Source organism: Protopterus annectens, chromosome 1.part1 (genome assembly GCF_019279795.1).
Source record: "Protopterus annectens isolate FY-2018-M chromosome 1.part1, PAN1.0, whole genome shotgun sequence".
In the NCBI taxonomy this organism is placed as follows: domain Eukaryota; kingdom Metazoa; phylum Chordata; order Ceratodontiformes; family Protopteridae; genus Protopterus; species Protopterus annectens.
In genome coordinates this window covers 1345445012-1345472908 of record NC_056726.1, presented here as the reverse complement: position 1 = coordinate 1345472908, position 27897 = coordinate 1345445012, and the positions used below count along the sequence as shown (strand labels likewise).

At 39.4% G+C, this 27897-nt stretch overlaps 1 protein-coding gene across 3 annotated transcripts in view; it reads left to right on the top strand.

Annotated features, from left to right (window-relative positions):
- The window catches only part of LOXHD1 (lipoxygenase homology PLAT domains 1), a 2432812-nt gene that overhangs the window by 2311245 nt on the left and 93670 nt on the right, over positions 1–27897 (top strand). For all 3 annotated transcript variants that reach the window (XM_044082024.1, XM_044082018.1, XM_044082011.1), the window contains one exon: positions 26433–26603. In XM_044082024.1, coding sequence (XP_043937959.1) covers positions 26433–26603 — 171 coding nt within the window. The remainder of the gene's footprint in view (positions 1–26432; positions 26604–27897) is intronic.

The window sequence follows — 27897 nt, the reverse complement described above, 5'->3', positions numbered from 1 at the left end:
CTGTAACACAGCAGGATTCCTTTCATTATTTTGAAAATGTATAAAGCCCTTATTCACTTATATTTTTAACAGTATAAACATTTATTAAAAGAAAACACACAGATAATACAAAAGACCAATAGCATGTCCTTCATATTCCGTCATTTATGTGCAGAATCACAGATTTGTAGCAGCTTTGCTTGTACACAAAAGTATAAGCTCAATACTCCACCAGACTGTTTTGAGTAATGCTATAGTTCTCCTAAACATACGTCCTATAGTTGCAGTCCCACAATGCTTAAAAGAAGCAAACCCTAGAACTCATTTGTCTCTAGAGGCGAGGGTTTTTTTCCTACAGATTCTAGGAACCCCCGCTTGCAATAGAAATTATAATTTTATGGGCAATGTGGAGAAGGTGTCCTGAGTTAAAACAATCTTAGGCAGAATCACATTTTTTTCACAATTTGAACCCTACTTAGGAAAAAAGTAAATAGTTTTTTCCAAGCTGTAATATTTATTCTGCACAGTAAAGGACAGGGGTAAGATAGAGTTCAACTAGCCTTTCTTGATGACGTGACATCCTGATTCCCAGGTACACTGCTTCATCAACCACTGGAATGGGAAGGTGATTCACCTGCTTTAGTTCCTTACACAAACATTAATTGAGGTGTAAGTCCTGAGATTTTTTTATGTTAACTATGAGCCCTAATTTTTTTTTAATTGATCAAAAGTTGAGAGCACAAAGACAATAGTATTAGAAGGATTTAATAGCCAAATCAAGCAGTCATTTGCAAAACGACATAAAACCTCCAGCTGTTGTCCATGAATACCAAACAGGACTTTAGCATCTAGTGTCTCTTCATGAAGTAAATAGAAAAATAGCACCTGATGAATTAGCATATAGGATCTGACATAAGTGAGTAAAATTTTTATGGAAGACCATTCCATACCTGGTTTTCTACAAGAAGTACTCTTGTACTGATTTAAATACCCTGTTGAAATCAATCATGAGTTCCACCAAGCTGTTACCTCTGTGTGTCAACTAAGCCTTAATGTTAAGCCACAGCCTAATTAAATCTTGACTACCTTTCCTTTCCTTGATAAATCCTTGATAATTCTGTGGTATCACTCATGATATTACTTCTTCCAGCCTATTAGATAAAATGTTTGCAAAGATCTTAACTTCCATGCATAAAAGGGAGATGGTCTTGTATTTTATGGATTTCTTTTAGTTTTAGATAGCGTTATAACTTTTGCAGGTATATGTTTAGAGGGAAAGGTTCCATGTTGAATTACATAGTACTAGCCTAGTGATCAATTAATGTTTATAGGTATTGTAAAAATCCTCTGTAAACCCATCTATATCAGATGTCTTACCTGATGGGTGGTTCTCAATTGCTGCCAGGACCTATTTTCTAGAGATAGACCATTCCAGTCATTGTTTATACCCTTATGTAATTTGAGGTAATCCTAGACTGTCAAGAAATTCTTACATACCTGTTGTCTTTCAATTCTCTACAATTTGGATAAGCATTTCATATTCCCATGCAAGAAGTCTGTTTATTTCATATGGTTAAAATAAAATAATCCACAAACAACGAGAAAAACAAATTAAGGATAGTATAGCAGGGAGTTCCACCTTAAAAAGTACCATTAAAAATACCAAAAAGGATTTATTGTAAGCACATTCGTTCACTTTACATCAATGAACTTCATCAGATGTTCAGAGGTCTGATGAAGTTCATTGATGTAAAGTGAATGAAATAAATCCTTTTTAATACTTTTTATGGTACTTTCTAAGATGGAACTCCCTGCTATACTATCCTTAATTTATTTATTTTTTTTGTATTTCAGTTGGTCCCTTAGCTCAAAAGAATGATTTCATTCATTCTTTTCCTGTAGCCTTAACATAGATTTATTTTTATAAGTGAGTTCAGTTTCTCCAATATTGTGGGCCTGCAGCCAGTCATTTTAGCCTCTCCTCTTTAAACATCTTGTTTAACTCAGCTATAAGTGTTTCAATATGTTTAATATCTCAAACCTATTCCCTAGTTTCACACTTTAACCCAATAAGAAAGCCCTTAATTTCAGCTTACAGCTGGATCTATTACACTGTGAGATCAACTTCCCCACTTTTGTTATCCTTAAAATGACTTCCTAATCGCTCCTTATATTTTCTGAGATTGTTCCTGTTTTTTTTTAAGTAATAAACAATCCAGTCTCTAGTTACTCATGTATACTTGTGAGGGATAGATATCTAGTTATAATATGAAATAGTCAGCCAACAAAACTCTAATTTTATCCACCTTAGGTAGAATATTTCAAGAAAGAAACAAGTCATTAGTCCTACTAACACAATTATGGCCATGGCAATAAATTGGGAACTCATCAGGATGCATAACACCAAAACTATTGAGCATGTCACAAACGTCTAACCATGCTGTAAGTTCCCCAGCCATATTGGGTAACCTTATCATGTTTGCAGGGAGTCTATCCTTAGATGGCCACATTAAAGTCTCCCTCCCCCCAAAACATAACTTAATCTGTTAGATTTAATATCTCCTGAACAGCTTTAAAAATATTCAGTAAACTAATGTTACCAATATTTGTTTTGGGGAAATTACCCACAATTATATACTCCTGTGGTTACATGGACAGAATAACTTGTTTTCCCTCATTATATTTATTGAGGGGAGTATCTTAAATAATAAAACATCACCCTTCTTTTTGCAGTAGACTCAGACTGAAAAAGAAATTTCCTGCCCATTTACAACACATGCATTGTTCATATTTCTTCCTAGATTTAGTTACCTATAGAAGAAATAGTATAGTCTTTGACCTTTTCAGTTTGGATGATATAATGGAGCTGTTGGTTGATGTAGGTGTACCTTTAACATTCCGTGACAGTCTCTGCTTTGGATTCCCTATTAGTATCATGAGTTCCTCTTTCTAGCCAGGTGAGGTGATCAGTGTCTGTCCTAGTATGCTTACTATAAGTCATCTGGTTAGCCAAACCAGTGGGATATGACTTCAGGAAAGCTAAGTGTAACCAATATGTAACTAATAATTGCAAATATTCCCATCTGTGACTAATAAAGATAAACTAACTGCAGAACAATTTAATAATCATCAAACTAAATTGTCAATATAGGAGCCGGGTAGCGAAGAACAAGATGGTTTGTGGTAACTGTTAATCTAAAAGAAAGTTTTACAAGCAATAGTAAGATAACAGAGAGCAATCTAACAAGTGTTATACAAAAAGATACTGGAGAGCTGAATGAATGAATAAGATAAAGAGCCCTTACTTAAAACCAGCAGCACAAAGAAACCAACGAACATAAAAGATCAGTTCCCTTCATGGCCACAGTAATGGCACCAAAGCCTTTTTATGTATATAGATTCATAGGTTCATACTAGGCTATCTGCCCTAGGGCATTTATAAGCCTAGCCAGAGTGTGTTTGGCTTTCGCCACCCATTTTAAATTAATTTTGCTATGCCCTTTTTCGAGGTTAGTATACTGTGCCTCTGTCTAACAGTGACACAGAAGTGATACCCGGGGTAAACCTACGATCTCCCATCCACTCATCAAGATTCCTCTTGAAGAGAGTCAATGAGGGACTCTGCCTAACCTGGACTGGGATTTTATTCCAGAGTGAAGGGAGCCTCTGGGTTATGAATCTGTCCCTCCAGCATGTCCTATTTATTTCAGTGCTGAGGTTCAAGTCTCTCGAGCGCGTAGCTCAATGGGATTTGGATTTTCTGAGGTGCAGCATGTCCATTAATTCCGGGTTGGACATGGCTTTATACATCAGGCATAGATCGCCTCTGAGCAGGCGGTATGCCACTGAGTAGAGCTGGAGTTTCTTTAACCGGGCAGCATATGGCATCTGTTTGAGCCCTATGATCCTCTTGGTGAGGTACTTTTGGGTCTTTCCAGTTGCTGCAGGTGTCTGGTAAGGTACATCCCAAAAGGGGCATTGTACTCAGTTATGGGCCTGAAGAGGGATGAGTAAAGAGGCACGATGACCTCCCCTGATCTAGATGTGAATCCCTTCATGATTAGGTGGGCTATATAAAATGTTTTTCTAACCACTTTGGCCACGTGGTTGTCAAATGAGAGATTGCTATCAACTTGGGTCCCCAGGTCCCTAATTACGTCTTCTGTACTTAATGGATTACCACCTATGTGGTAATTTGTGGGCACTTTGTTTTTGCCAAAGGGGATGACTATACACTTTTTGGCGTTTAGCTTGAGGCCATGGCTCTGGCACCAGTTGTCTGTTTCTATGAGGCCCTTTTAGAGGATGCTTGTGTCAGCTGCAGAGTCGATTATGGCGCCCAGTTTGCAGTCATCTGCGAACTTAGTCAGCCACAGTCCTTCCGTGTTGGCCTGTACCGCCGAGAAATATATACTGAACAAGAGAGGTCCCAGGACTGAGCCTTGTGGGGTGCCACTTGTAACTGGTTTGGAGTCTGACATGGCTCCAGCAATTCTAACCATGTGGGTTCTGTCCTTGAGCCAGTTTGCAACCCATCTAGTGACATAGGGGTTTATATTTAAGCTGGTGAGCTTATCTATAATGCCCGAGTGGGGTATTGTATCGAAGGCTTTTGCGAGGTCCAGGTAGGCTGTGTGGACCACCTTCCCCTCGTCAATGGCCTTGGTGACTGTTTCAAAGAAATCAACCAGGTTTAAGAGGCATGGTGTGGTACTGTAATGTGGAGCAATTCTCACACTGTCACCTGCAAAAGGTATATTCTGAACTGGTTCTGTAGCTTTCCTCAGGATATTTTCTCTGTCACTGCAGTGCAAAACTGTTATTGTAAAGTGTTTTGGCATATTATTTGGCTCTGTTTCTATGATTAATTCTATGTGCCCTTTACATCACATGTGCTCAAGTCACTGTTAGAAACTTTTTTATTTCCTGTTTAGCAAAGCTTACTGGATCACTTCCTCTATAAATTCTAGTAGACCAATTATCTTGAAATTGTTGCTCCTAACTCATTTCTCTATGTCTCCCACTTTGTTTTTGAATGCCTGGGCCATTAATTGCAGGTCTTGAATGGCATATGACTGGTTGGCTGCAATTACTCTTTGTTCTGACAAGTCACCTTTCTGCTAAGAAAGAGCATGTTGAGTATTAGCATGCTGAACCTCATGGTTTGCAGTAACTACTCTGATCTGCTGAATATCCAATACCGTGGGTTTCAAGTCTGCTAAAGCACTGCAAGTTTATCCGATAGCCATGATATCCTCAGCTAACAAGAGATGCTGAGATCCTGCATTGTCTACCACCATACCAGCTTGGGGGTAGGGTCTGGTTTTGGGAGTGATTTCACAGTAATTAATTATGAACAAAAAAAATCATTGCTTACAAAGGAAGGAGACCTAAACTTCAAAGCATGTTCCGAATATTAAATCATCTTCTTTTTTAACTTTTAAATTATTTCAAATTATCCCAGAGTGGCAGAACTAATGCTCAGAGTGCCTGCCCCATGGGTGTACCCTTGCTCTCCCTCATAGGTTCATAGGCAATAACCAGGCTAATGATCCTAGGGGACTTTTATAGGTCTAACCATGCCTCCCGAAGTGAGAATGACACATCATACCTTGTGACCGTGAGGAAAATACCTTAGCCATTATGCCAACCCCCAAACGCTAAAGGCAGAGAGGGCAGGCATGTCAGACTGTCTCTAAATGGCTGACTTACTGCATAGGTTTATATGCTGATAGTTAAGTACTAGACTAGCTGCCTTTTTTGGGCCATGTTAATCCTTGTCACTTTCCCTTTCAGTAGTGAGAAGCAAACCCCGTACTTTGGATCTGTGAAGTAAACACCTTAACCATTATACCAATCCCCAGCCCCGCTCATATTTTGCTTATTATTGTTAATAGAGTGGAATGATACTTAAAATGTCAATCCATATCCTTCTGCAAAATATTCCACAGTCATAATGATCAGCTTGGATTTTTATTTCAGATTAATTGTTACCTTTATAAAAAAACATATTTACATAAAGGATATTTTAAATACGAAGATATTTGTCCTATAAACATAAATACTTAACTGAATCTGTTTTAAAAGAACTGTTAAAGTCACAGCATAAATAATCACCATTAGATTTCTGTTGAAATAAACTATATATAGATGTATCCTGCTAAGGATTGGACATCTAGCCAGTATTCAAATCATTTGAGTGCCTTACACATGCACTTATATCCAGGAGCCACAAAGGCATGCCAGTATAAAAGCAGATATATGGGTACCAGAATTCAGAACTCTCTTGCATTTGAAGAAACCAGTCAGACTTGACCTTTACTGCATCTTCTGTGCTTCAGCGGTTGACTAGTTCATGGCATTGAGCAGAAATGTATCCCACTAGGAACTTTCCTTCCATAATTCTGTAAAAACTTGTATTTTTTTTATATCTAAAAGAAAGGACGAGTGTATGTGTGGATGGTGAATACCATATACAGACTCTCAAACAGCTTGTCTTTTGTGTTTAGCAGAGAAGCATGATGTCCAAATGTACTCTATATGATTATCCTGTACCCCTAAAATGATAAGGAATCAACTTTGCTCCCTCAAACATTGCAGTGAAAACCAGCAGCTTAAAGCCCTTACACAAATGTCTATGAGTCCTAGTACTGGTAACGTGGACATCTTCCTTCTGGTTGCCAAGAAAAAGAATACTGTGTGTGAGGTTCCCATTCCACCTACTGCCGTATCCTCTCTTCTCCAGCCCTTGATGGACAACTCCATAGTATGGCATTATAGGAGCTCTCAGACCATTTGTATGTTTCTTCTGACCATTCTGGTGTGGTTCCTTGTAAAGCTACTTAGGGTCAGGAGCCTAGCATGTCCTCTAAGCCCAAATGTATGCCTGCTGTGAAGATGAAAGAACAGTGCTTAGTCATTATCAGAAGGGGTTGATGGTGTCCCACAGATTTCACTTAGCCCAAATATGAGTCTATTAAGAGTTTATCTTTAAAAACACCAAAGAAAAAGGCTCAGAAGGTAAAACAACTTTCAACTCCCTCTACATCTTCTTCTAAAAAATCAAAAGAGGAATGTTTTTCATTTGTTATGGGCCTTATTAATGCCTTTCAGTTACTTCATAGGTAGGTAATACGCTATTGGCCCTAGAGCCTATATAAGCCTAGCCAAACAGTACTCTGGCTTTTGCCACCCAAGAAAATTATTTTCCTGTGCCCCTGTCAAGCAGAGCCACAGAAATGATCCCTGGGGTGAATTTCCTATCTCCCATCCAATCATCAAGATTTTTCTTGAAGAGTGCTAATGAGGAGCTTTGTTTGATATAGATAGGTAGTTTGTTCCAGAGTATGGGAAGTCTCTGACACAGGAATCTATCCCTCCAGCATGTTCAGTTTATTGTGGTGACAAGGTTTAGGTCCCTAGAGTGTGTAGCTCGGTGGGATTGGGATTTCTTTACGTGGAGCATGTCCAACAGCTCTGGGTTTGACAGCTTTGTATGTCAGGCAGAGATCACCTCTGAGTAGGCGATATGCAACAGAGTAAAGCTGGAGTTTTTCAAGATGGTCTGCATAGGGCATCTGTTTGAGGCCAGTAATCCTCTTTTTGAGGTATTTCTGTGGCCTTTCCAGTTGTTGTAGATGTCTTGTGAGGTACATACCAAAAGGGGCATTGTACTCTATAATGGTTGTAATGCGTGATGAGTAGAGGGGAACAATGACCTCTTTTTTCCTGGATGAGAAACCTTTTGTGATGAGATGTGCCACATAGAAGGATTTCTGACTACTGTGGCGATGTGATTATCAAAGGAGAGACTACTGTCCACCTGTGTCCCGAGGTCTCTTATCACACTTTCGGTGTTAAGTAGACTACCGCCTATGTGGTAGTTCATGGGTACAGAGTTTTTACCAAAAGGGATGACAATGCACTTTTTGGCATTGAGCTTGAGGCCATTGCTTTGACACCAGGCATCTGTCTTAGTGAGGCCCTTTTGTAGGATGTCCACATCGTTAGGAGATTTGATTATGGCTCCTAGTTTGCAGTCATCTGCGAACTTTGTTAGCCAATGACCTTCTGTGTTAGCATGTACTTCAGTGAAGTAGATACCAAACAGGAGAGGACCTAGGACTGAACCCTGTGGTACTCCACTTGTCACTGGTCTGAAGTTGGATTTAGAGTCTGCTACTTTCACAGTGTGTGTCCGGTCAGTGAGCCAGTTGGCAACCCATCTTGTGACATAGGGATTTATACCTAGTTTAGTGAGTTTGTTTATAGTTCCAGAGTGGGGGATGGTGTTGAAAGCCTTGGCAAGACCTAGATAGGCTGTGTGTACCATGTTACCCTCAGGCTGATTTCCATGTTTTTCTCATTTAAAACGGAAGAGCTCTCTCTCACCTTCTGACTCTAATTCTGATATTGGAAATGTGGAATTACATTATGCTTCTCAGGCATCATCACCTGAAAACTTGGAAGTGAGAATCTGAAGAAGATATTTCTTCAGATTCCACTCTGGAATAAATGAGCTTACCTCACACTATAGAGGACTGAAAGACTTACATCATTTGAAATACAAGAAAATATTTGACAGACAGATGAGATTTTACAACCTTTTACAGGTAGAACACTTTAAACCTATGGCCAGTTCACCTATCACTGGGCATTAGAAGATGCCTTTAATGCTACCAGAGCTTCTCCTGATAGTCAGGCATGCATCTGGAGCATTTCTCCACAGGCCTCTGCTGAAAATTGTCTCATTCCAAGTTGGACTTTCCCAGTAAACAATAGTTAAATAAATAAATAAATAAATAAAATAAAATAAGTTCTGTTCCTAGGAAATCAGATAAACTTTACAAAGTATCTCAACCACTTAAGTAACCTTTCCATAATCCTAGAGCTGACTGTTCTGTTATTTCCTTAACAGAAATCTCAGTATCTAAGCATCTTACTGATGTAATTCTACAGCCTCGGGTAAGAATGGTAGAACCTTCGACAGGTAAGGAAAAGAGGTTTACAGATCCGCATCCCTAGCTGTTAGAACTGTTAATTGTCAAGCACATATGTCCAAGTTCCTTTTGAAATCATTTGCAGACATGAATAAGTTTACTGAAGGATTAACTGCTTCCTTGCTACTTTCTATGCTGTCTTCACTTAACAAGTCACCAAACATTCTTTGTGAGGCTGTTAACAATGATGCAGATGCTGTTTCTAGAGCTACAGCAACTGAATCATGATGTACAGGTAGCATGGCTAAAGTCCCCAAACCTGTCAGATGTCAAATCCAAAATTCTCAATGCTCCCTTTGATAAATAGGTTTTATTTGGTACTTCATCTACTGATGGTCTAAACAGATTTTATGAAAAGGAGGAAATAACACAAGGCGGAAAGCAGTTTGTTCAATCCCGACACCTAAATACAGCAGAAATGACTCTTTCAACCCTAGACCATTTTACTGGAAGTCATTTAAATGATCCCAGCAAAAGTTAGGAAAGGAACAATTTAAAAATCAATGGCACGGTAGCTCTGAGAAAAAAGCAAGGACACATCAGGCCCAATCTCATTCCAAGAAAAATGACTGAGTATGCCCTCCTCACCTTGGCAACTCTGTAAACTTTCAGTGAATCTTTCTCTGCATCTCCCTCTGTTGCTCCAGATTACAAAAGATTCTTTGGTAGTAGGAATTTATTTATGTATTTAGTTAGCTATTATTTATTTATATGTGTTCACCAGGGTAGTGCACTGATCAATATTGACCAATTTCAGGGTCAGACCAGGTGAAAGACAAAACATTTCACAAACAAAAATACAGGAACCCAAGCAATAATAGAGTAGTTCAGACTACATAGAAAAAAACTGTGTATATACATTCCATTAAATGAAGCCACGGTGGTACAGCGGTAGAGTTGTTGCCTCACAGCAAGAGATTCTCCTGTTCGATTCATGGCTGGAATGCCTTCTGTGTGGAGTCTGCATGTCCTCCCCGTGGTCGAGTGGCCTCCAAAAGACATGTGTGAATGGGTGTGCCGTCGCTGAAGGTCGGGCATCAGGCTGGCAACTCGGCACCATAAAAATCGACTGCCAGTCATTAGTGGACCGGAGTTCCACTGTGGTGACACCTAACCGGGAAAAGCAGAAAAGACAAACAACACCATACATTCCATTAAACAAGTGCAGTGCAATGTACAATCAAGCAGAATCCAATGTGTAATATACACAGTTTCTAAAGTGGGTCAATCTTCAGTGAATCTTGAGAGAGGAAAAGAGACTCAGAAAGGTGATAGGTTAGGTGATATTTCCTGCACTGAAGTTGAATCGTTCAAAATAAGTACAATGGGGCAATGAAAATCCTTCCCTGCAAACCTAGGAATTCTGGGTCTATTTTAGAACACCGAACATTCAAAATGTCGAGTGTTCTAATATCGAACCCTAGCAGTCGAAAAAAAAACATTGAACATTCGGAACAACAAATTTTCTCCTAGGGAAAAAATTTGCTGTTCCAAAACACACACACACAACACAAGCACACCAAACAAACAGCAATCCACACACATACACCTAAACTCATACACCTAACCCTACACTAAACTATACATACACCACTAACTATCCACTTACCTTAACCCAAACCCTAATCCTAAGGTCCGTCATTATCGCACAGTCACCTCACTCGCACCCTAACCCTAACCCGCCCTAACCCACACTTCCACACAATCGCACTCTTAGCTGACCCGCACCCTAACCCTAACTCACCTAACCCGCCCTAACCCACACGTCCACACAATCGCACACTTACCTGAACCCAACCCGTAACTTCCCACCAGAGCGCTGAAACTACCAAAGCAACAGAAATGGACAACCAAATTCCTTCCCTAGGAAAGAATTCGGTTTCCTGTTAATTCGCTATTTTCAGCATTCGCTGAAAATGGGTTGATATTAGAACACTCGACATATCAAATGTTCGGTGTTCTAATATAGACCCGGAATTCTGTGCCATCCTCAAAATCAAACCCACTTATTTCTACCATCATAGCTCCTATGCTTTCCAAGGGAGTGACAGACTCTCTTACAGAGGATCAAAAAGAAAAAGTATTCTATTCAAGAATATAATCCTCATTCTGCAGTCTCTTTTGCACTGATTACTCCTCAGAATGTTTTGATAACTCTAGACCAAAAGGTCACATACCCCCATATACCCATTCCCAAGGAACTTCAGATCCTTTTTAAGATGTTCTTTTTGTGGTTTGCATTTTCATTTATCTTCCTTACACTTTGGTTCATGTACAGCACCACAGTATTCACAGCACTTCTAGTACCAGTGATTGTGTTTTGCAGGTTACAATGCATTCATATTTTTTTCCCAATTGGATGACTGCCTTATTTTGCAGACAGTATTCAGAACTGTCAAAAATCTCTCCTTTATGTCAGAAATCTGTTTCTGAACCTAAGTTTTCATCTCAGTCTGGTGAAGTCATCTCTCATTCCTTCCCACAGAGTAACTTTTCTATGATTCTTATGAAATAATTCCCAAATTATGACATTCCTGCCTCAGAAAAAAGTAATCTTTTACTAAGAATACTTTCTACATTTTTGTCAGCAATCTGTAATTACATCAAGTGAATACATAAGGATTTTGGGATTATATGTCTTCCACATTTGGCTACACATGAGAAAAATTCAATGGTTCTTGAGATCTATCTGGACCCACCAGCACTCCCTGTCCATTTAAATTCTGGTGCTGATCTTTATCTGGAAGGAGCTTCACTAATGGAAAGAATAAATGCTTCAGAATCAGGATCTTCCAATTCCCCCAGTCCCTTCCCACTCTGTAGCCAATAATGCTTCAGATTTTGCCTGGGGGGCTGTAGCCAAGGGATTAACAGTACAGGGTATTTGGGATTAGTCTTTTTTTCCAAAGAAAGCACATAAACATCAAAGAAACAATGGCATTGGTAAATGCATTGAAAAGCCTGAATCCTATGTGGATTCCACGACCTCTTTTTGTAATTACGAACATCATCACTACCATGTGGTGCATAAGCAAGCCAGCAAGAGGGGAAATGGATTGCATTCCCTATGCAGACTAGTCATGATAACCTGGGATTTGGTAGGTGAGCACAATCTATCCTTACAGGCTACTTATAATCCATTGGAGCAGAATACTCTGACAGGCACTGTGAGCATTACCAGGACAGTCCCGCACAAATGGGTGTTGCACATAGGGGTCTTCCAGGTGACAATCCACCTGTGGAAATCTCTCACCATGTAATTAGATCTCTTTGCCTCAATTAACAACAGACAGCTTCAGGGCTCTTTCCATAAAGGTCTGGAAGACAGATGCCTTTTCATTCTCATAGACAGTAATGTGCCTGCATACCCCCCGCCCCCACCACCTTTCCTTGATTAACAGAATTCTTTTAAAGATCCGAACAAACTCTCTAAAAATAATATTGATAACTCCCTTTTGGTGCAGACAACAGTTGTTATCCCTTCTCTTCAAATTGGCCAAGGGCGATTACCACAAACTTCCCCACATTATGAACCTACTCACACAGGACAAGGAAGCTCTGAATCATCCTGTCCCTCAAATTCTACATCTGACAGCCTATAATTTTGGTCCTGCAAAGACTTTTTCTAAAGATGTGCAACAGGTTTTAAATGAGACTCAGAAACCTACTACTAGAAAATCCTATTTGGCCAAGTGGCTGTGATTTTCTAGTTGGTGCTGCAAAAGGAAAAAAAAAGACCCTTTAAAGGCTGAAACTTTTTTGTTCTTCAATATTTGTGTGAAATACTTAAATCTGTCCTTTCTCACTCCTCTGTTAGAATCCATATTTCAGCTGTCTGTCTTTCTGCCCTTAGAACCACCCAATTTTCTTCATTATCTCAGGTAGAGTAATTTTTCAAAGGAGTACTTCTCATTTATTCACCTATAAAACACGTGACTCTTCCTTGGTACCTTACATTTGTGCTCGAAAAACGTACACTTTTTTTTTTTTTTTTTTTTTTTTTTTTTTTAAGCAGCTTATCAGCCTGATTTAATGTTCTAGACTTGGATAACAGTGTTACTTGCTGCTCTGACTTTGCCTAAGAGAGTGTCTGAGTTTGCAAGCTATTGTGGTACTTCAACCTTTTCTCGCCTTTCGTAAGGATAGGATGTCTAAGAACTAACTATTCCTACATGCCTTTTCTTTATGGTGTATTTTCTATATGTGTTATTTTTCCTAAACCAACAAGTACGGGAGAGAGAATACTGTATACTCGGGATGCCCACAGACTACTTAGATACTATAGTGACATGACAAAGGACTTTATAAGTTCTAATCAACTTTTCATTTCCTATAAAGTTAAGAAAAAGGGGTAACCAATGCCAAGACAGATGATTTCCACATGTTTATACCATGCAACACAGTTTTGTTATTCTCCCAATGAAAATACCCTTCCTTTCAAGGCCAGGACTTTGACTACTTCTACAACTTTTTTGGAAAGGGTTGGAATACTAGAAGTATTCCAGGTGGTGGCAGCTAGGTCACCTGTGCACACCTTCACTAAACATTATAAGATTGCTCCTGATCGTAGTTTTCTAGGACTATTTTCCAGGGGCTCTTAGACACTTACCCTACTTCCTCTTCCTTCCTGACTATCGAAGCTTTGCTAATTATCCCATATGGTGCAGGCTACTGCAACAGTGATCTAATGTTGAACATAGCAAGGTTGTGTAAATAAAGTTATCATAACAGCAAATGTTGATTTATTTATTGTATATGTTAACCCAGACAAGTCCATAGGCAGAAATGTGCCCCTTTTTGGTCAAATCCCCAAGAGAAAAGCTGCATTTCAAACAAGGTAAGATTACTAATAAAAACATTTTTCCTTAGGCATAAAGAAAAGATACAACTGTGTACTGTATCATGAACACTTAAGATTACATAATTTAGTACTGAGATTATAGTGCAGATACAGATATATTTACTTTGAACAGAGATTGCAATGCAAATATATTTGATCCAACGTTGCCTATTATCGTCTGCTCAAACATGTAGATTGTTGGATCCAAGGGAATCTGACCTTGGCACTGAACTCGAAGTTTATTGGTTCTACAGCTCTGACTCCTCCTCTACCCATAAATCCCTAGGTTGCACCTCTGATAATCAAATCTTGTTTGCCGCTCGAATGTTTCAGATGTATGGACAGCACTCAGTGATTCAAGTAGGATTTTCTGTTTTTTTTCTGGATAACTACACTCCTCTCCTAATGTGAGAGTTTTTTTAACTATCACTATTTTTCCTCTCATAGCTTTTCTTTTTGGTAGAATTTAGAAAAAAAAATAAAAAATGTTATAGCTAGTAGTTTTTCGGTAGATTTTAGGCTTTTTCTTTATGGTGTATTTTCTGTATATGCTGTTTTTCCAGTACTTTCCTTAATACATATTACTGTGTTTTTTGTATGCCATTTTTTTCTAAAACTGTTAGTGATAATGTCTAAAGCATCAGTGTTTAAAAAGTATTTAGAGTGTGGGCACAAGCTACCTCCTCACAACCCACACTCTAAATGCATCTTGTGCCTTCGTGCCACTCACCTAGATATAGAATGTCAATCATGCATGGCCTTCAGTGCTAGATCCCTCCACAGTAGAAGGGACAAATTAGTGTTAAAGGGGCTCCTTTCAGCACAGACAGGGGCTACCCCTTCACCTTCCCTTCCTTCTAAAAAAGAGAAAGAAAAGTCAAAGTCGAAGGCTGAGGAAAAAGAAAAAGCAGATAGAACAGAAAAGGAAAGGAACAAATCTCCTTCAAAAATCTACAAAAAAGAGATCTCTGGAACCATCATCAGTCGATCCTGACCCAAAGATTCCCAGAAGATCAGAACCGTCTACCCCTCAGCCCCAATCTCCATCTCCTAGAACCAGTTACCAGGACCAGTGAGTTCCAGGCTCCAATCACCCATCCTTTAAGAAAAAAGATATTCTCAACCTTCTTCAGTAGCATCATCTTCTCAGTCATCTAGAAGCCTTACAGAGCTTGATATCAACATCATGAAGAGGAAATTTCTGAGGGCGCATTTACAGCTTGAGGTTATCACAGCAATCTTCCATAGGAAGTTAATCAAACCCTTGGCTTTGGTTTTGTCGGAACTGATTGGAACAGCAGCTCCTTTGTTGGTGCCAGAACTTCTTGGATCTTCAATGCCAACTGTATTCCAATCTCTCTCAACTCTGATGCCATCAGATTGAGATGACTCAACTTTGAAGCCGATCTCCAAGTCATTGAGTCAATGCCAAGATTCTCAGAGCCATCTCTTCCCCTTGGGGGCTTCAGCCCTAGATAGCTTGGAGTCGAGACCTGCTTTGGGGCTGGGACATGTTGGCACTGAGGTTTCCATCTGCTCTTCAGAATGGAGGAAATCATCAGTGCCAATATAAGCCTCAGCTGTGGACATACCTCTTGATCTCTTGGCTCAAGAAATCTGGACAAAGCCTTACATAATGAGGGGATAAAGGCCCAAAAATAGGTGCAGATTTTAAACAGTGCTCTTACAAACTTAGAAAATAATTAGAATAACATGGTTTGTGTTAAACTGCATTTTATAAAGGATATGAAATTTGAAACTCAGTTGTATGTCCGTATTTGCTAATTTCATTCCTCAGGTTATCCAAGTGGTTTTCCAGAAAAAAACAAATTTTATGAGGAACAGATCGAAAGTCTGAGGCAAAAATCTAGACATTATGCAAACATCTGTACAGTTAAGAGGTATGCTTTAGAAGTATTTTGAAAGGGTGTTGGCAACTTCAAAAAGACAAGGTAGCTTCAACTAATTTGGTTACACCCAAACCCCATCTGCATTCTGCATCTTCACCTCTTCATCCATTCATACAGGGAGAGATGGCAGCATGGGGTTTCTGATGAAGTCTGCTTCATCAGTTCTCTGTCCAGTTCTTACCCTTCTACTCAACTCCCAAAAGGTGTTCCCAGGAAGTGGACATGCAAGTGGAAGCATCTAGACTTATCACCAGAGTCTTTCACTGAAGACACCAACTTAGAGTTAGGAGAGGGTACCCCTTGCTCCCTCGCTGAAAGTATCTCATTTGGTGACATCCTAAATTTAATGAAAGAGAAAGGGGGTGGACATTCCAAGACACTTCTCTGGATGAGTTGGTATTCTTGGAAGTCTTTGGTTCTAAATCAACATCATCCTGGGTGGTACCCCCCATTGATCCACTTATTGTTCTAATTGCTCAACAGTTGTGGAAGGACCCTGATGTAGTAGAATCCATAACAAAGAAAGCTGATTGCATATTATCTACCCTGACTAACAGGAAGCAGTGGAGTAAAGGTCCATCTGTAGATGTTATGCTGGTGGCAGCAACCACCAAGAATGAGCTATCAGAGGAAAGCTCATCTGTTCATCCTCTCAATACAAAATCTAGGGTGATGGACAGTTCTGGAAAGTGGCCTGTGCATCAGTGACTTTCACTGTCATATCACTGATCTAACTTTCCAAGCTATCAAAATTCCAGCAAGACTTGACCAGGGAGATTTCCAAGTCTCTCTCAGAGATATCGCCAGCAGATTTTCAGAAAACAGTTGACTCACAGCTGTCCACCCTATAATCTTCTTCTAATGTGGCCATGCATCTGCTCTTGAATGTAGCTGATGGCACAGCCAAAGCAGCAGGCACCAGCATCTCCATGCTCCTCAGTGCTTGGATGTGATTATGTGACTTCGCTGAAGGCTTCAACCTGTCCTTCATTAATGCTCCTATGACTGTTCCACTTTATTTGGACCTAAAGTCAAGGATACGCTTGCCAGGATTAACAGAATGGCAAGCAAGACTCTCTCTGCAGTGGGAGTATGCTTCTCCACCCCACAAAGAACATTATGTAGGAACCAGAGGTTGGGGAAGACAGACCTCCTTATGGCAGAGAGGGAGGTAATTTTAATAGACGACACCCAACAGGCAGATGCAAGGCTATCAAGGTGCATTTTCTGAGAAAGCTTTATAGCACCCCAAATGGTTGCTCAACTGTTGCACTCTTCAGGCAGTCTGGAGGCATCTCTCCTTACACCTTCAAGCATGGCAAAATAAAACATCAGATTCATGGGTGTTAAGGATAATATCCAAAGGCTATTCAATTCCTTTTTTTCTCACACCCCAGAAAATAGAAGAAAGTCCCTGATGTTCCACCCAATCAGTGGGACTTAGCAGCAGTAAAAATGTCAAAGCCCATAGAAAAAAAGTGATCCAATAGGTCCCCCATGAACAGTGAGAATCTGAAGTTTATTCCAAGTTCGTTTTAGTGTCAAGGAAAACTGGGGACCTAAGACTCATTCTGGATCTCAGTCAGTTAAGCCAGTTCTTAAAACAGACAAAATTCCAGATGGTCACAGTTCAGTCCATTTCTCCTCTTTTGAGGCAGAATGATTGCATGTACTCTGTAGATCTCCAGGATGCTTACTCTTACATTAAAATAGTGAAGCACTCCAGGAGGTTCCTCCACTTCTGTCTAGGAGTCAATCATTTACAATTCAGAGCTCTGCCATTCAGTCTCACCAGAGCCACCAGGGTGTTCACCAAGGTCATGGCAGTAGTAACAGTGCATCTGCACCTGCTGGGAGACCAAGTCTTTCTATAGCTAGACGACTGGCTTCTCACTCCCCCACCGGCTGCTTCTAAACTTAGGACTCTCAATAAACCTACCAAAATGTCAATTAACTCCAACTTCAACTATAGAGTTCATAGGATGCCACCTAAACACCAAACTTCAGACAGTCTGCCTTCACCAGTCCAGGGTCCAGTCAGTTCACCTGACAGCCCCTCAAGTTCTTCATCACCCAAAACCTCTAGCGAGGTTAATCCTATGTCTCTTGGGTCTCATGGCATCTATGATTCTTATGGTTCCTTTAGCAAGATTGTTCATGAGAGTGCTGCAATGACTTTAGCAGTACAATGGTCTCAATCCACTCTCCCTCTACAGAAATCTGGATTACACATGTCTGAAAAGAACACATCACTTGTTGGATAACATCTCCGTCTGTGAACAAGGGCTGTCCTTTCCAGATGGATCCACCAACAGCAACAGTGACCACAAATACATCCCTTGGGAGGTGCTTTTTAAAGGGAAAATGCTCCAAGGTACATGGTCAACAACAGAGACCAATCTTCACAATCAATATCTTGGAGCTAAGGGCAGTTGTCCCAGCATTTCAGGCAATTAAGAACCTACTTCCCCAAGGGTGTGATATCCATGCAGACAGACATGACTTTGTAGGGTACGTCAACAAACAAGGAGGCACCCATTTTATCCTGTTTGTTGGGAAGACATGATGTTTTGTCAATGGGTGATGTCTTCACAATGTTTTCTGATAGCAATGCACATCTTGGGGATCTCCAGTTTACTCACAGACAAATTGAGCAGGAGAGTGCTAATGCCTTATGAGTAGCCCCTCAATCCTGTAGTGACACAAGCAATTTTTAGTTGCTGGGGCTAATGCGCTGCAACCTATTTGTCTCCTATCTAAATAACAAATGCAGCAGGTACTTTGCCCTGATCACAGTACTATTACAAGCTCTGACTCAACCTCTCTTTAAACCTGCTGATACAGTAGATTTCAAATTTCTTTCATGGAAAAACATTTTTCTGATCATAGTAGCATCAGCCAAATGAATCTCAGAACTATAAGCCCTCTCATCAAAGTCTCCATACCTGATTTTTCACAAGGATAGGGACATGGTTTTGTATAGAACTAAGACATCCTTTATTCCTAAGATGGCATCCAATACTAATTTAAATCAATCTACACACCTTTCTGTTTTCTTTCTGAGATAAACAAGGGATAATACCTCCTACAGTTGCTAGATGTTCACAGAAAACTCGGACTCTATACTCACAGGACAAAGGAGTACAAAAAGGAAGATCAGTTATTCATTTCCTTGGCTAGGACAAAATTAGGAAAATCACTTTCTAACGTGGTCCTATCCAGATGGCTCTCAGATTGCATTTCTTTCTTATATTGTAGGAAATTTTTGCCTTTAGCAAGTAAGCCTAAAGCACAGTCAACAAGAGCAGTTTCCACTTTCCACTTCTACAGCCTTCAACAGAGGATTATCAGTTGATGATATTTGTGCAGCAGCCGCATTGGAAACTGTACACACATTTGTGCCCCACTGTAAGCTGGACACACAATCAAGATCACATTCATCTTTTGGCTCCACCATGCTCAGGAATGTCCTTCCCTGATACCACCCAGTTTGACAGCTTGGGATTCTGTCCCACATGTTTGAATGGATGAAAATAGACAACAATGGATACAAAAGTTATGTACTTGGTATAACGTTAGATCCATGTTATCTGATTTTCATCTGCTTCAAACTCCCCACCTTCTGCCCCCTTTCAAATTGTCATTTATGCTTCCAGATGATTGAGGGAGATTACTCCCTGTCTATGCACAGTCTATAAGACTTATATATCTTTCATCAACCATTATAAATTAGTGGGTTTGACTTCCCTCTACCAAGGTTTTTCCTTTCCATAGGAAAATTCACATCTGTATATTTACACACAAATAGATAGATAGATAGATAGATAGATAGATAGATAGATAGATAGAATGTTCACTATTACAGTGGCAAATTCAATCTGAATATCAGAAGTGCAACCTTGGGAATTATGGGTTGGCGAGAAGTCAGTGCATTGGAATCGATAAGCTTCAAGATCGGTGCCAAGGTTGGAGCCCGTTGGATCCGAAAACCCACATGTTTGAAGTGGATGAAAATCAGGCAACATGGATCTAGCATCATGGTAAGTACATATATTTTGTTTTCATATACATTTGATTAAAGACATATAAATAAAATGCAGAGTAAATATACACAGGCAGTAAATTATGTTGGTCATTTTCTTATATGCAAACAAGTATGTTGGATATACAGTCTATATTACTCACGTATAGGATGGCGCAGTTTGGGAGTGAGTGACACATAGTCATCTTCGAGTTAACAAGGTTGACAAATTAAATATAAATGCAAGCATATTGGAAGAATGTAAGTGTTATTACACTATTGAGGAGATGGTAGGGTGTTGGAAGAGAGTGGAATTCAATGAGATGAGTGCAATAAAAGAGAGTGGCCAATAACAGGATGGAAGGTATGGAAAGTATTAGGTAGGGAGTAGATATCTATAACAGGAGTGTAAGAAACTGAGTTAGCCAGGGTTAGAGCAGGAGCAGTGACAGGAGTCCATGAGGTATTTTTTTAGTTCTGTTTTGAAGGTTGTAGTGTGTTTGATTTACTTGCATGTTGGGGGGATAGAGTTCCAGATTTTATAGATATGTGCAGAGTACAGAGCATCTCCTGAGACGTTTTTGGATTTGGTTACTACTAGAAAGGATTTCTTAGCTGATTGAAGGGGTCTACTTTATGCGCTTGAAAGCTGAAAATCCCAAATCCACATAGCACGACACGTAAAGAGCGAACTGTGAATACATCGAACGAACAAAACCACAAAAGTGGGAATATCGAATTTGCATAGTTGGCCCGTCTGCGGTTTAGCTCCGTAAGGTAAGTGTGTGATAGTTACAGACCTTAGGGTTAGGGAGGGGTTAAGGTAAGTGCATAGGTAGGTAGTGTATGTAAAGTTTTGTGTAGGTAATGTAGGTAAGATTTAGTGTAGGGTTTTGTTAAGTGTATGTGTGTGGAATATTTAGTTTGTTTGGATATAGCTCTGTAGGGAAAGTGTGCGGTAGTTACAGACCTTAGGGTTAGGGAGGGGTTAAGGATAGTGCAGAGATGGTTGTGTATGTGGGGTTTAGTGTAGAGTTAGTAGTAGGGTTTTGGTGCTTTAATTTAGGGTTAGAAGTAGGGTTTTGGTTAGTGTATGTATTTGTTTTTTTTATTGTGTTTGGGTAGGTAGTATGTTGTTGGTGGTGGGTTAGCCGATTATGACAGTTCGAGGTTTTAAATTTCATGCTTTAGTATGTTCGACGTATTCACGGTTCACTCTTTATGTATCGCACTATTTGGACTTGGGTTTTTCATGTTTCGAGCACATAAAGTAGACCCAATTGAAGGAGGCTGTTTGGATGATACATTTGTAAAATCTATTTTAGGCTAGGGCAGTTTTTAGGTTTGTAGATGAGGTTATCCACTATGATTATTTGTGAGACAGAGAAGTAGTGAGGTAACTCAGGCCAATGTAGCTGCTTGAGGGCTACACATTAGGGAGGTCTATTAGGCATATTAGTAGCAAACCTTGCTATTTTTATTATAGCGCTATTTAAGTATGTCTTTTATAGCAGAGTGTAGGTTCACAAATATAGATCCAGCATATATTAGTGCTGACAGTAGGAGAGTTGATGATATAGTTTTGTATAGCATCAAATGTGAAGAATGGCTTTGCTCTGTAGAATGCATCGAGTTTCTGATTTTTTTTTACTACCTCAGTGATGTAGTGATCGAATTTCAGATTATCATCTATTTATTTATTTTATTTTATTTTATTTTACATTTGTTGACCGAGATAGTCCAACTGGATACATGTCCATTTTCAGTAGAGTCCCAGGGAGATAAGCTCCAAGAGATTACCATACTACAAGCATTCTGGTGCTAGTTGTTATACAGATAAATACTACAAATTTCAACAGTTCAGAAATTTTCACAGTTTATACAAAATCTTGTTGCAAGCATTAGATAAGATATTTTAGACTTTATATACAAAAGACTTTACTAGTAGCTAGTAACAAGTTGTTATACTGATACATACTTCAAGTTTCAACAGTTCAAAAATGATCACAGTTTAAACAAATCTTGTTGCAAGCCTTAGGTAAGATGTTGTAGATTTTATATACAGAAAACGTTAACTAGATAAGTTAAATTATCTCTATTAGGATAAGATATATTTTTACTAATGATAGGCCTTGATAGAAAAAGACAATGACAGAGCAGGTATTAGTTCTTTATTGAAGGTAACAGAGATATAGGATGAGATTAGTCTGGATTTGTACAGGGACATAACCAATGGCTTTTAAGATAGAGTTTAAGATTGTGCTTAAAAAGTGTAAAAGAAGACAGTGATGTAAGTTCACAAGGGAGTTGGTTCCAATATCTTCCAACTGCATTAGAGAACAGAGCATCTCCTGCCATGTTGTTAGATTTACATGTTGATACAAGTAGTTTATTAGATGAGCGTAAAGTCGTAAGGTTTTTATATTGGGTAATGAGGCTAGAAAGTATTGGGGTATTGGTAGGTTGGAAGATGGTATTGTGGGCAATGGTGAGTTGGTTAAAGTGAATCTGATTCTGAAGCTCTAACCAACCTGTTTCAGGTTATAGCAGTGATGGGTCCTGAAGGAGGAAGCAGTAGCAAATCTGGCAATGCAGTTATATGAGTTGGCTAGCTTATTAAGGTTATTTTTTGACAGGTTAATATGTACTGAAGAAGCATAGAGAAGTCTGGAGATAAGGTGGGAATGGGCAATAGTGCTTCTGGCTAGTGGGGAGAGAAAGGGTTTTATCCTGTAGAGGGAGCCTAGTTTCCTGTTGACAGTTTTTATGGTATTGTGATGTGGATTTCAAAGTTGAGGTTGTTATCAATGGTTACCCCTAGAAGTTTAGTTGTTGGATCAGGAGATATGAGTATACCATTGTTGGATAAGACTGAAAAGTTTATTGGGAGTGACTTACGGGTAGGAGTTTGTTTTTTGGGGAGGGTTCAAGAGGAGGCAGCATTGTAGAAACCAGTTTTCTGTTGTATTAAACATTGTCTGAGTTAGAGTCTGCAGTTGGAACTGTGATTTAGCTGAGCAGATTATTGTCAAATCATCTGCGTATTGTACACAATTAGCTGGAGGAATAGCTAGGTTAAGGTCATTGATAAATAATGAGAAAAGGAGGGGGCCCAATATAGAGCCCTGAGGAACACCTAGGGTAACAGGGATATGGGATGATAGGTTGTTGTCCCATAGCACTGCCTGTTGTCTATTGTCCAGGCAGGACTGGAACCATTTTACAGTCATTGTATCTAGAGAAAAGGATTTTAGTATATTAATAAGTAGATGGTGGTTGACCATGTCGAATGCTTTTGAAAGGTCGATGAAAAGTGCTGAAGAGAGAAGATTGTTATTACTGTTATTATTGATGCAGTCTGTGAAGAATAAGAGTGCAGTTGTCGTACTGTGGAAAGGCCTGAAGCCGTGCTGACATTTGGCCAGTAAATTGTTCTGAAGTAGATGGTCTAGTAACTGTCTATGGATACACTTTTCCATTATTTTAGCTAATGGGGAGAGTAGTGCTATAGGACGATAGTTAGAATATTCTATGGAGTTTCCACCCTTGTGTAGGGGGATAATGTGGGAGATTTTCCAGATGGTGGGAATAGTGCTTTCTTGTATGGTTCTATTTATCAGCAGTGATACAGGATATGCTATGGCTTTGATGATTTAGTTTTGTTTTGCATCAAATGTGAAGAATGGCTTTGTTCTATGATAATTCTTAGAAACGTTGTTGCTGTTACTATGTCAGTTCTGGTATTATTACTGGATGTTAACCAAAACTAACACTGGAACAGGTACTTAAACAGCAACGACTCCAAAACCAAACAAAATAAGTACCACAAATGAAGGAAAATAGTCGGCTCAATGATAGAATTCCAAAGCTGATTTAATAGTCAATTCAAACATATAAACACTGTGTATGGAATTGCATTTATGCGTTTGAATTGACTATTAAACCAACTTTGGAATTCTATCATTGAGCCGACTATTTTCCTTCATCTGTGGTACTTATTGCTGGATGCCAGACTGAAAAGGGATTTGTGTGAAGTGAAGTGAATTGTTTAGGGGCGAATACTACAAGTTTATATTTTTTATGCATCAGTCAGCCAGAATGTGAAGGATTGCTGTTTTTTTTTAATGCAAGTCATGCATATTTTTGGCAGAGCATATAAGGGTGGCATCGTCAGCATATTCAATTGTACTGGATTGTTTTAGCTAAGTGATGATCATTTATAAATATATGTAAGAGTAAAAGGCCACGAATAGATCCTTGGGAATCTGTAAGGTAGCAGACAGGTAAGTGAGTGCTTTAAATAGTTGTGACTTTGTGGGTCACTCTGCTTCTTTTCCCTTCGAGAGAGAGACAGAGACAGAGAGAGATCCACAAGGTTGTGGGAAGGAGAGAGGCAAGAATTAGGAAACAGTGACTGTTCCCATACTAAGATCAGAGTACAATAGCAGTGAACAAACAATAAGTTGTGAGGTACATCTGCAGGATTATTTACAAAAGAAGAATTGTTTCTTTAGGCAGGACTACACATGAATAATTAAGTCCATTTTGAGGAGGCTGTGTTACTGTGTGTTATCATAATGGCAGGCAGTCAGAGATTATTGCATGGCACTTAGAAAGGAGAAAGCAGTTCTGTTGCTGGTTTGAATGGGTGCTATCTTTGTACAGCCTATCTGTTACTAACACGGCAGCCATCTTTGGAGTCAGAGCTTTGCAAATGGAACAGGAATGCCAAGAGAGGGTGTGAGGCAGAAAGGCTTAAAGTATTTTAAAAATTCTAATAAGTTGTATTTGTTTTGAAAGTTGTATATGGGTGTTGTTAAGACTTCCTGTAGTATTAACTATGATGTCTGTGAGGTACAGAGGGTTATGTGGTTTTATAGTGCTGTATGTTTAAGAGGAGTTTTCTTGAAGGTGTCACTGTGGGTGGAGATCAGAAGAGATTTATTGAAAGACTCAGGAGGTGGCTGTGAAATTAGGGGTAGAAGGACATTGAAGCAGGACACAGCTCCCATTTTAGTGTGAGTTAATCAGTCCAGGCCTAGTGGTGACATCCAAAAGCTAGGAGCAAACGAATGAGCTGTTCACAAATGAGAGCTTTGAGAAAATGGACACTGCTAAAAATGTTATGGCAGAAAGAATAGCCTAATTTGTTCCACCTCTTTAATGGAGTAAGGGTGCCTTTCCTCATAATGTGGGAGTTGCTAGTACTGGTATGTCTCTGCTGCTTCAACAGCCTAGATGTGTAAAACCCTAAAGGGAATCTACTCATGAAGAAAGACGTGTTTCGAGAGGATGGGTCATACATAGTCTGACACTGTGAAGAGACATGACAGGGGTAGAATACATGGGAGGGCTTGGCCACCAGTGAAATACCACTACTCTTACTGTTTTTTCACTTACCTGGTGAGGCGGGGGGGCGAGCCCCACTGGGGGTCTCGCTTCTGGCTTCAAGCATCCAGGCATCCATCATGGAAATTTCTTCTGCCTAAACTTATTTATAAAACAAAAAGTGATATTTTTAAGGAGCTAAACACAATTATAAAGAATACTTGGGAAGTTTTTCTTTTAGCTTGCTTCATCTTAGTAAAGGTGCCTGTGAGAATAGTGGGATTATTGTTCACTGTTTATACTATGGTAACAGACACTAACATCTCATCTACTGGTAACAGTTCACCTGCCACGCACCACTCTCCTAGATCTTAAATCTGATGAGTCACTCGGCCCTTCAGTTTTTTACAAGAGTAGTTATATACCTGTTAGTTTAGCGAGTGGGTGTGTACAAACACAAGACCAATTTATTATTTGGCAGCTCATTATTGGGGGGCACACATAATGTATGTTCACGGGGATATAGCAGTGCTGAAGTCATGAATGTTGTAGAGAGAGGCAGCTGAAAGTAATGGCCTATTAATAGTTGGGAACACCGCTTCCTCTGCTAAAGATGTCACTTTAAAAGCTTAATAGCTGATTGCCTCCCTTTAAATGAATAAACCTGTTCTGAGTCACAGACTCTTTCTTAAGTGGCTAATACTGCATAAAAATGGCAGCTGTATGACTTTCATAGGAGTTGCTGCAAAGGAGTATGGTACGGTGTGGTAGTTATAGGGCAAAGAGCAGTACAGAGAAATTAATTTTAAAATTGCCCAAAAATGTTGCAATTGCTTTACTTGCAAACAAGTCATAGATAAATACATAAAAAGAACCCATATTTAAGAGATCATTGCTTTCCTAGTAAGTAGAAGAACCAGAAACAAATGCACGTCATAAAGGATAGTTCATGGCTTTTTGTCAGAATATGGGAGCTGATTTTGCCATGGAATGGTAGTTTGTAGTGGTGAATACAACTAACAATATATTACATCGAAATGCACATTTAACAGATTTAGCAAGAAGCACTGAGACTGCATTTAAAAGTAAGCTGGACAGAAATGTTTTTACTGCTAGTTCACCATCTGCAGTAAAGAAAACCTGTTAACTTCATAGATCATGCCTGCCCTCTTTGTGCCTGTATACTAACAGCAAATGCCAGTACTGCCTGTAGTACTAGAACAGAGATAGGCAAGCTAACTATCTGAATGCAGATGTAACTCTCATTTAAACACTTATGTGCTAGCATTAAAGCCAGCATTATACAATTGTAACAATAACAACCATTTATTTTTTTGATGTCTTTTTTATCTCAGGTGTTGGACCTGGTTGGCATCTGGAATATATTGACATAAAAGATGAACTGATGAATAAGACATTCCGATTTCCTTGTGATCGGTGGCTTGCAAAGAATGAAGATGATGGCCAGATTATACGTGACCTGGCTTGTGCCAACAATGACATTCTGGACTTAAGTGAACGCACCAGTAAGTAACAAATATGGAACATGTGAGAAACAAATTACTAGGCAAATCTGAATAGACAGTATCACTAAACAATTTTTTCAGATCTAGAAGTGCAAAGTCTAATTTTGACTTTTATAATCAATAAGTAACTACATGATCATGTCCATGTTCCCTTTAGAAAACATTACTCAGTTTGCACTGCCTGAATATTGCTATGATACTAGTAATGTGCCCTTAACATGATTTTGATAGCTGTTATTATTTATTTATTTATTTATTTACATTTGTTGACTGGGAGTGTCCGACTGGACGTAGGTCCATTTTCAGCGGAGGCCCGGGGAGAAAAGTTCCACAGTTAAAATAAACAGACAGTAGTTACATTGGATTACATAGCGATTAACAATTTACATAACAATTACTTACAACATATTTACAGATGAAGAACATAGTAAGTACATCAGTAGACAACTAGAACCTTTATCTGCAAAGTACATAACAGACATTAACAAATGTTACAATAAGAAGTTCCTGCTGTATAATAAGTACTAGGCTTATGAACATCTGAGCTTGCTATAATGAAGGTAGTTAGTGGAGTGGAAAGAAAGGTAGTGGTTGGATGGGGTGGGTGATATTAGAGTGGGAGTTGCAAGGGCATAGCCAGCATGTTTTTAGGTGCACTTTTAGTAAAGTTTTGAAGTGGGTGCATGATGGTATGGAGGTAATTGTGGGTGGGAGGGAGTTCCATAATTTGGCTATGGCGCAAGAAAATAGTGCTTCACCAGCAGTTATTGGCTTTAGTGATCTGCAAGTGATTTTTGTTGCTGGATCTTAGTGGTCTGGTGGTGCGATAGGGTTGGAGTAGATTCTGGGGGGATGGGACATTTAGTGGATGGTTTACTAGTTTGTAGGCAAGTGATAGTTGATACCATTGAAGGAGGTGAGGGAGTTCAAGCCAGCCCAGTTCAGCAAGTGAGAGACAGTGGTAACTATGGTAGGATGCCCCTGTGGCGGATTTGGCAATTTTGTTGTAGCAGGTCTCTAGCTTGTTTAGATCGCATTGCCTTAGGTTGGTTTATATTGGAGAGGCATAAAGTAGGGTGGAGATAAGGTGGGAATTTGCTATTGAAATCTTTGCTGCTTTGGTGAGAATTTGCTTATTTCTGTATAACGCTCCTAGTTTTTTGTGGACTTTTTTATGGTCATGAATATGTGAATGTCAAATTTTAGTTTATTGTCTATTTCCACACCTAGCAATTTGGTGTGTTCAGTTGGGTATATAGTGGTGTTGTCTTTTGCTGTGATGTTAAAGTGAGAG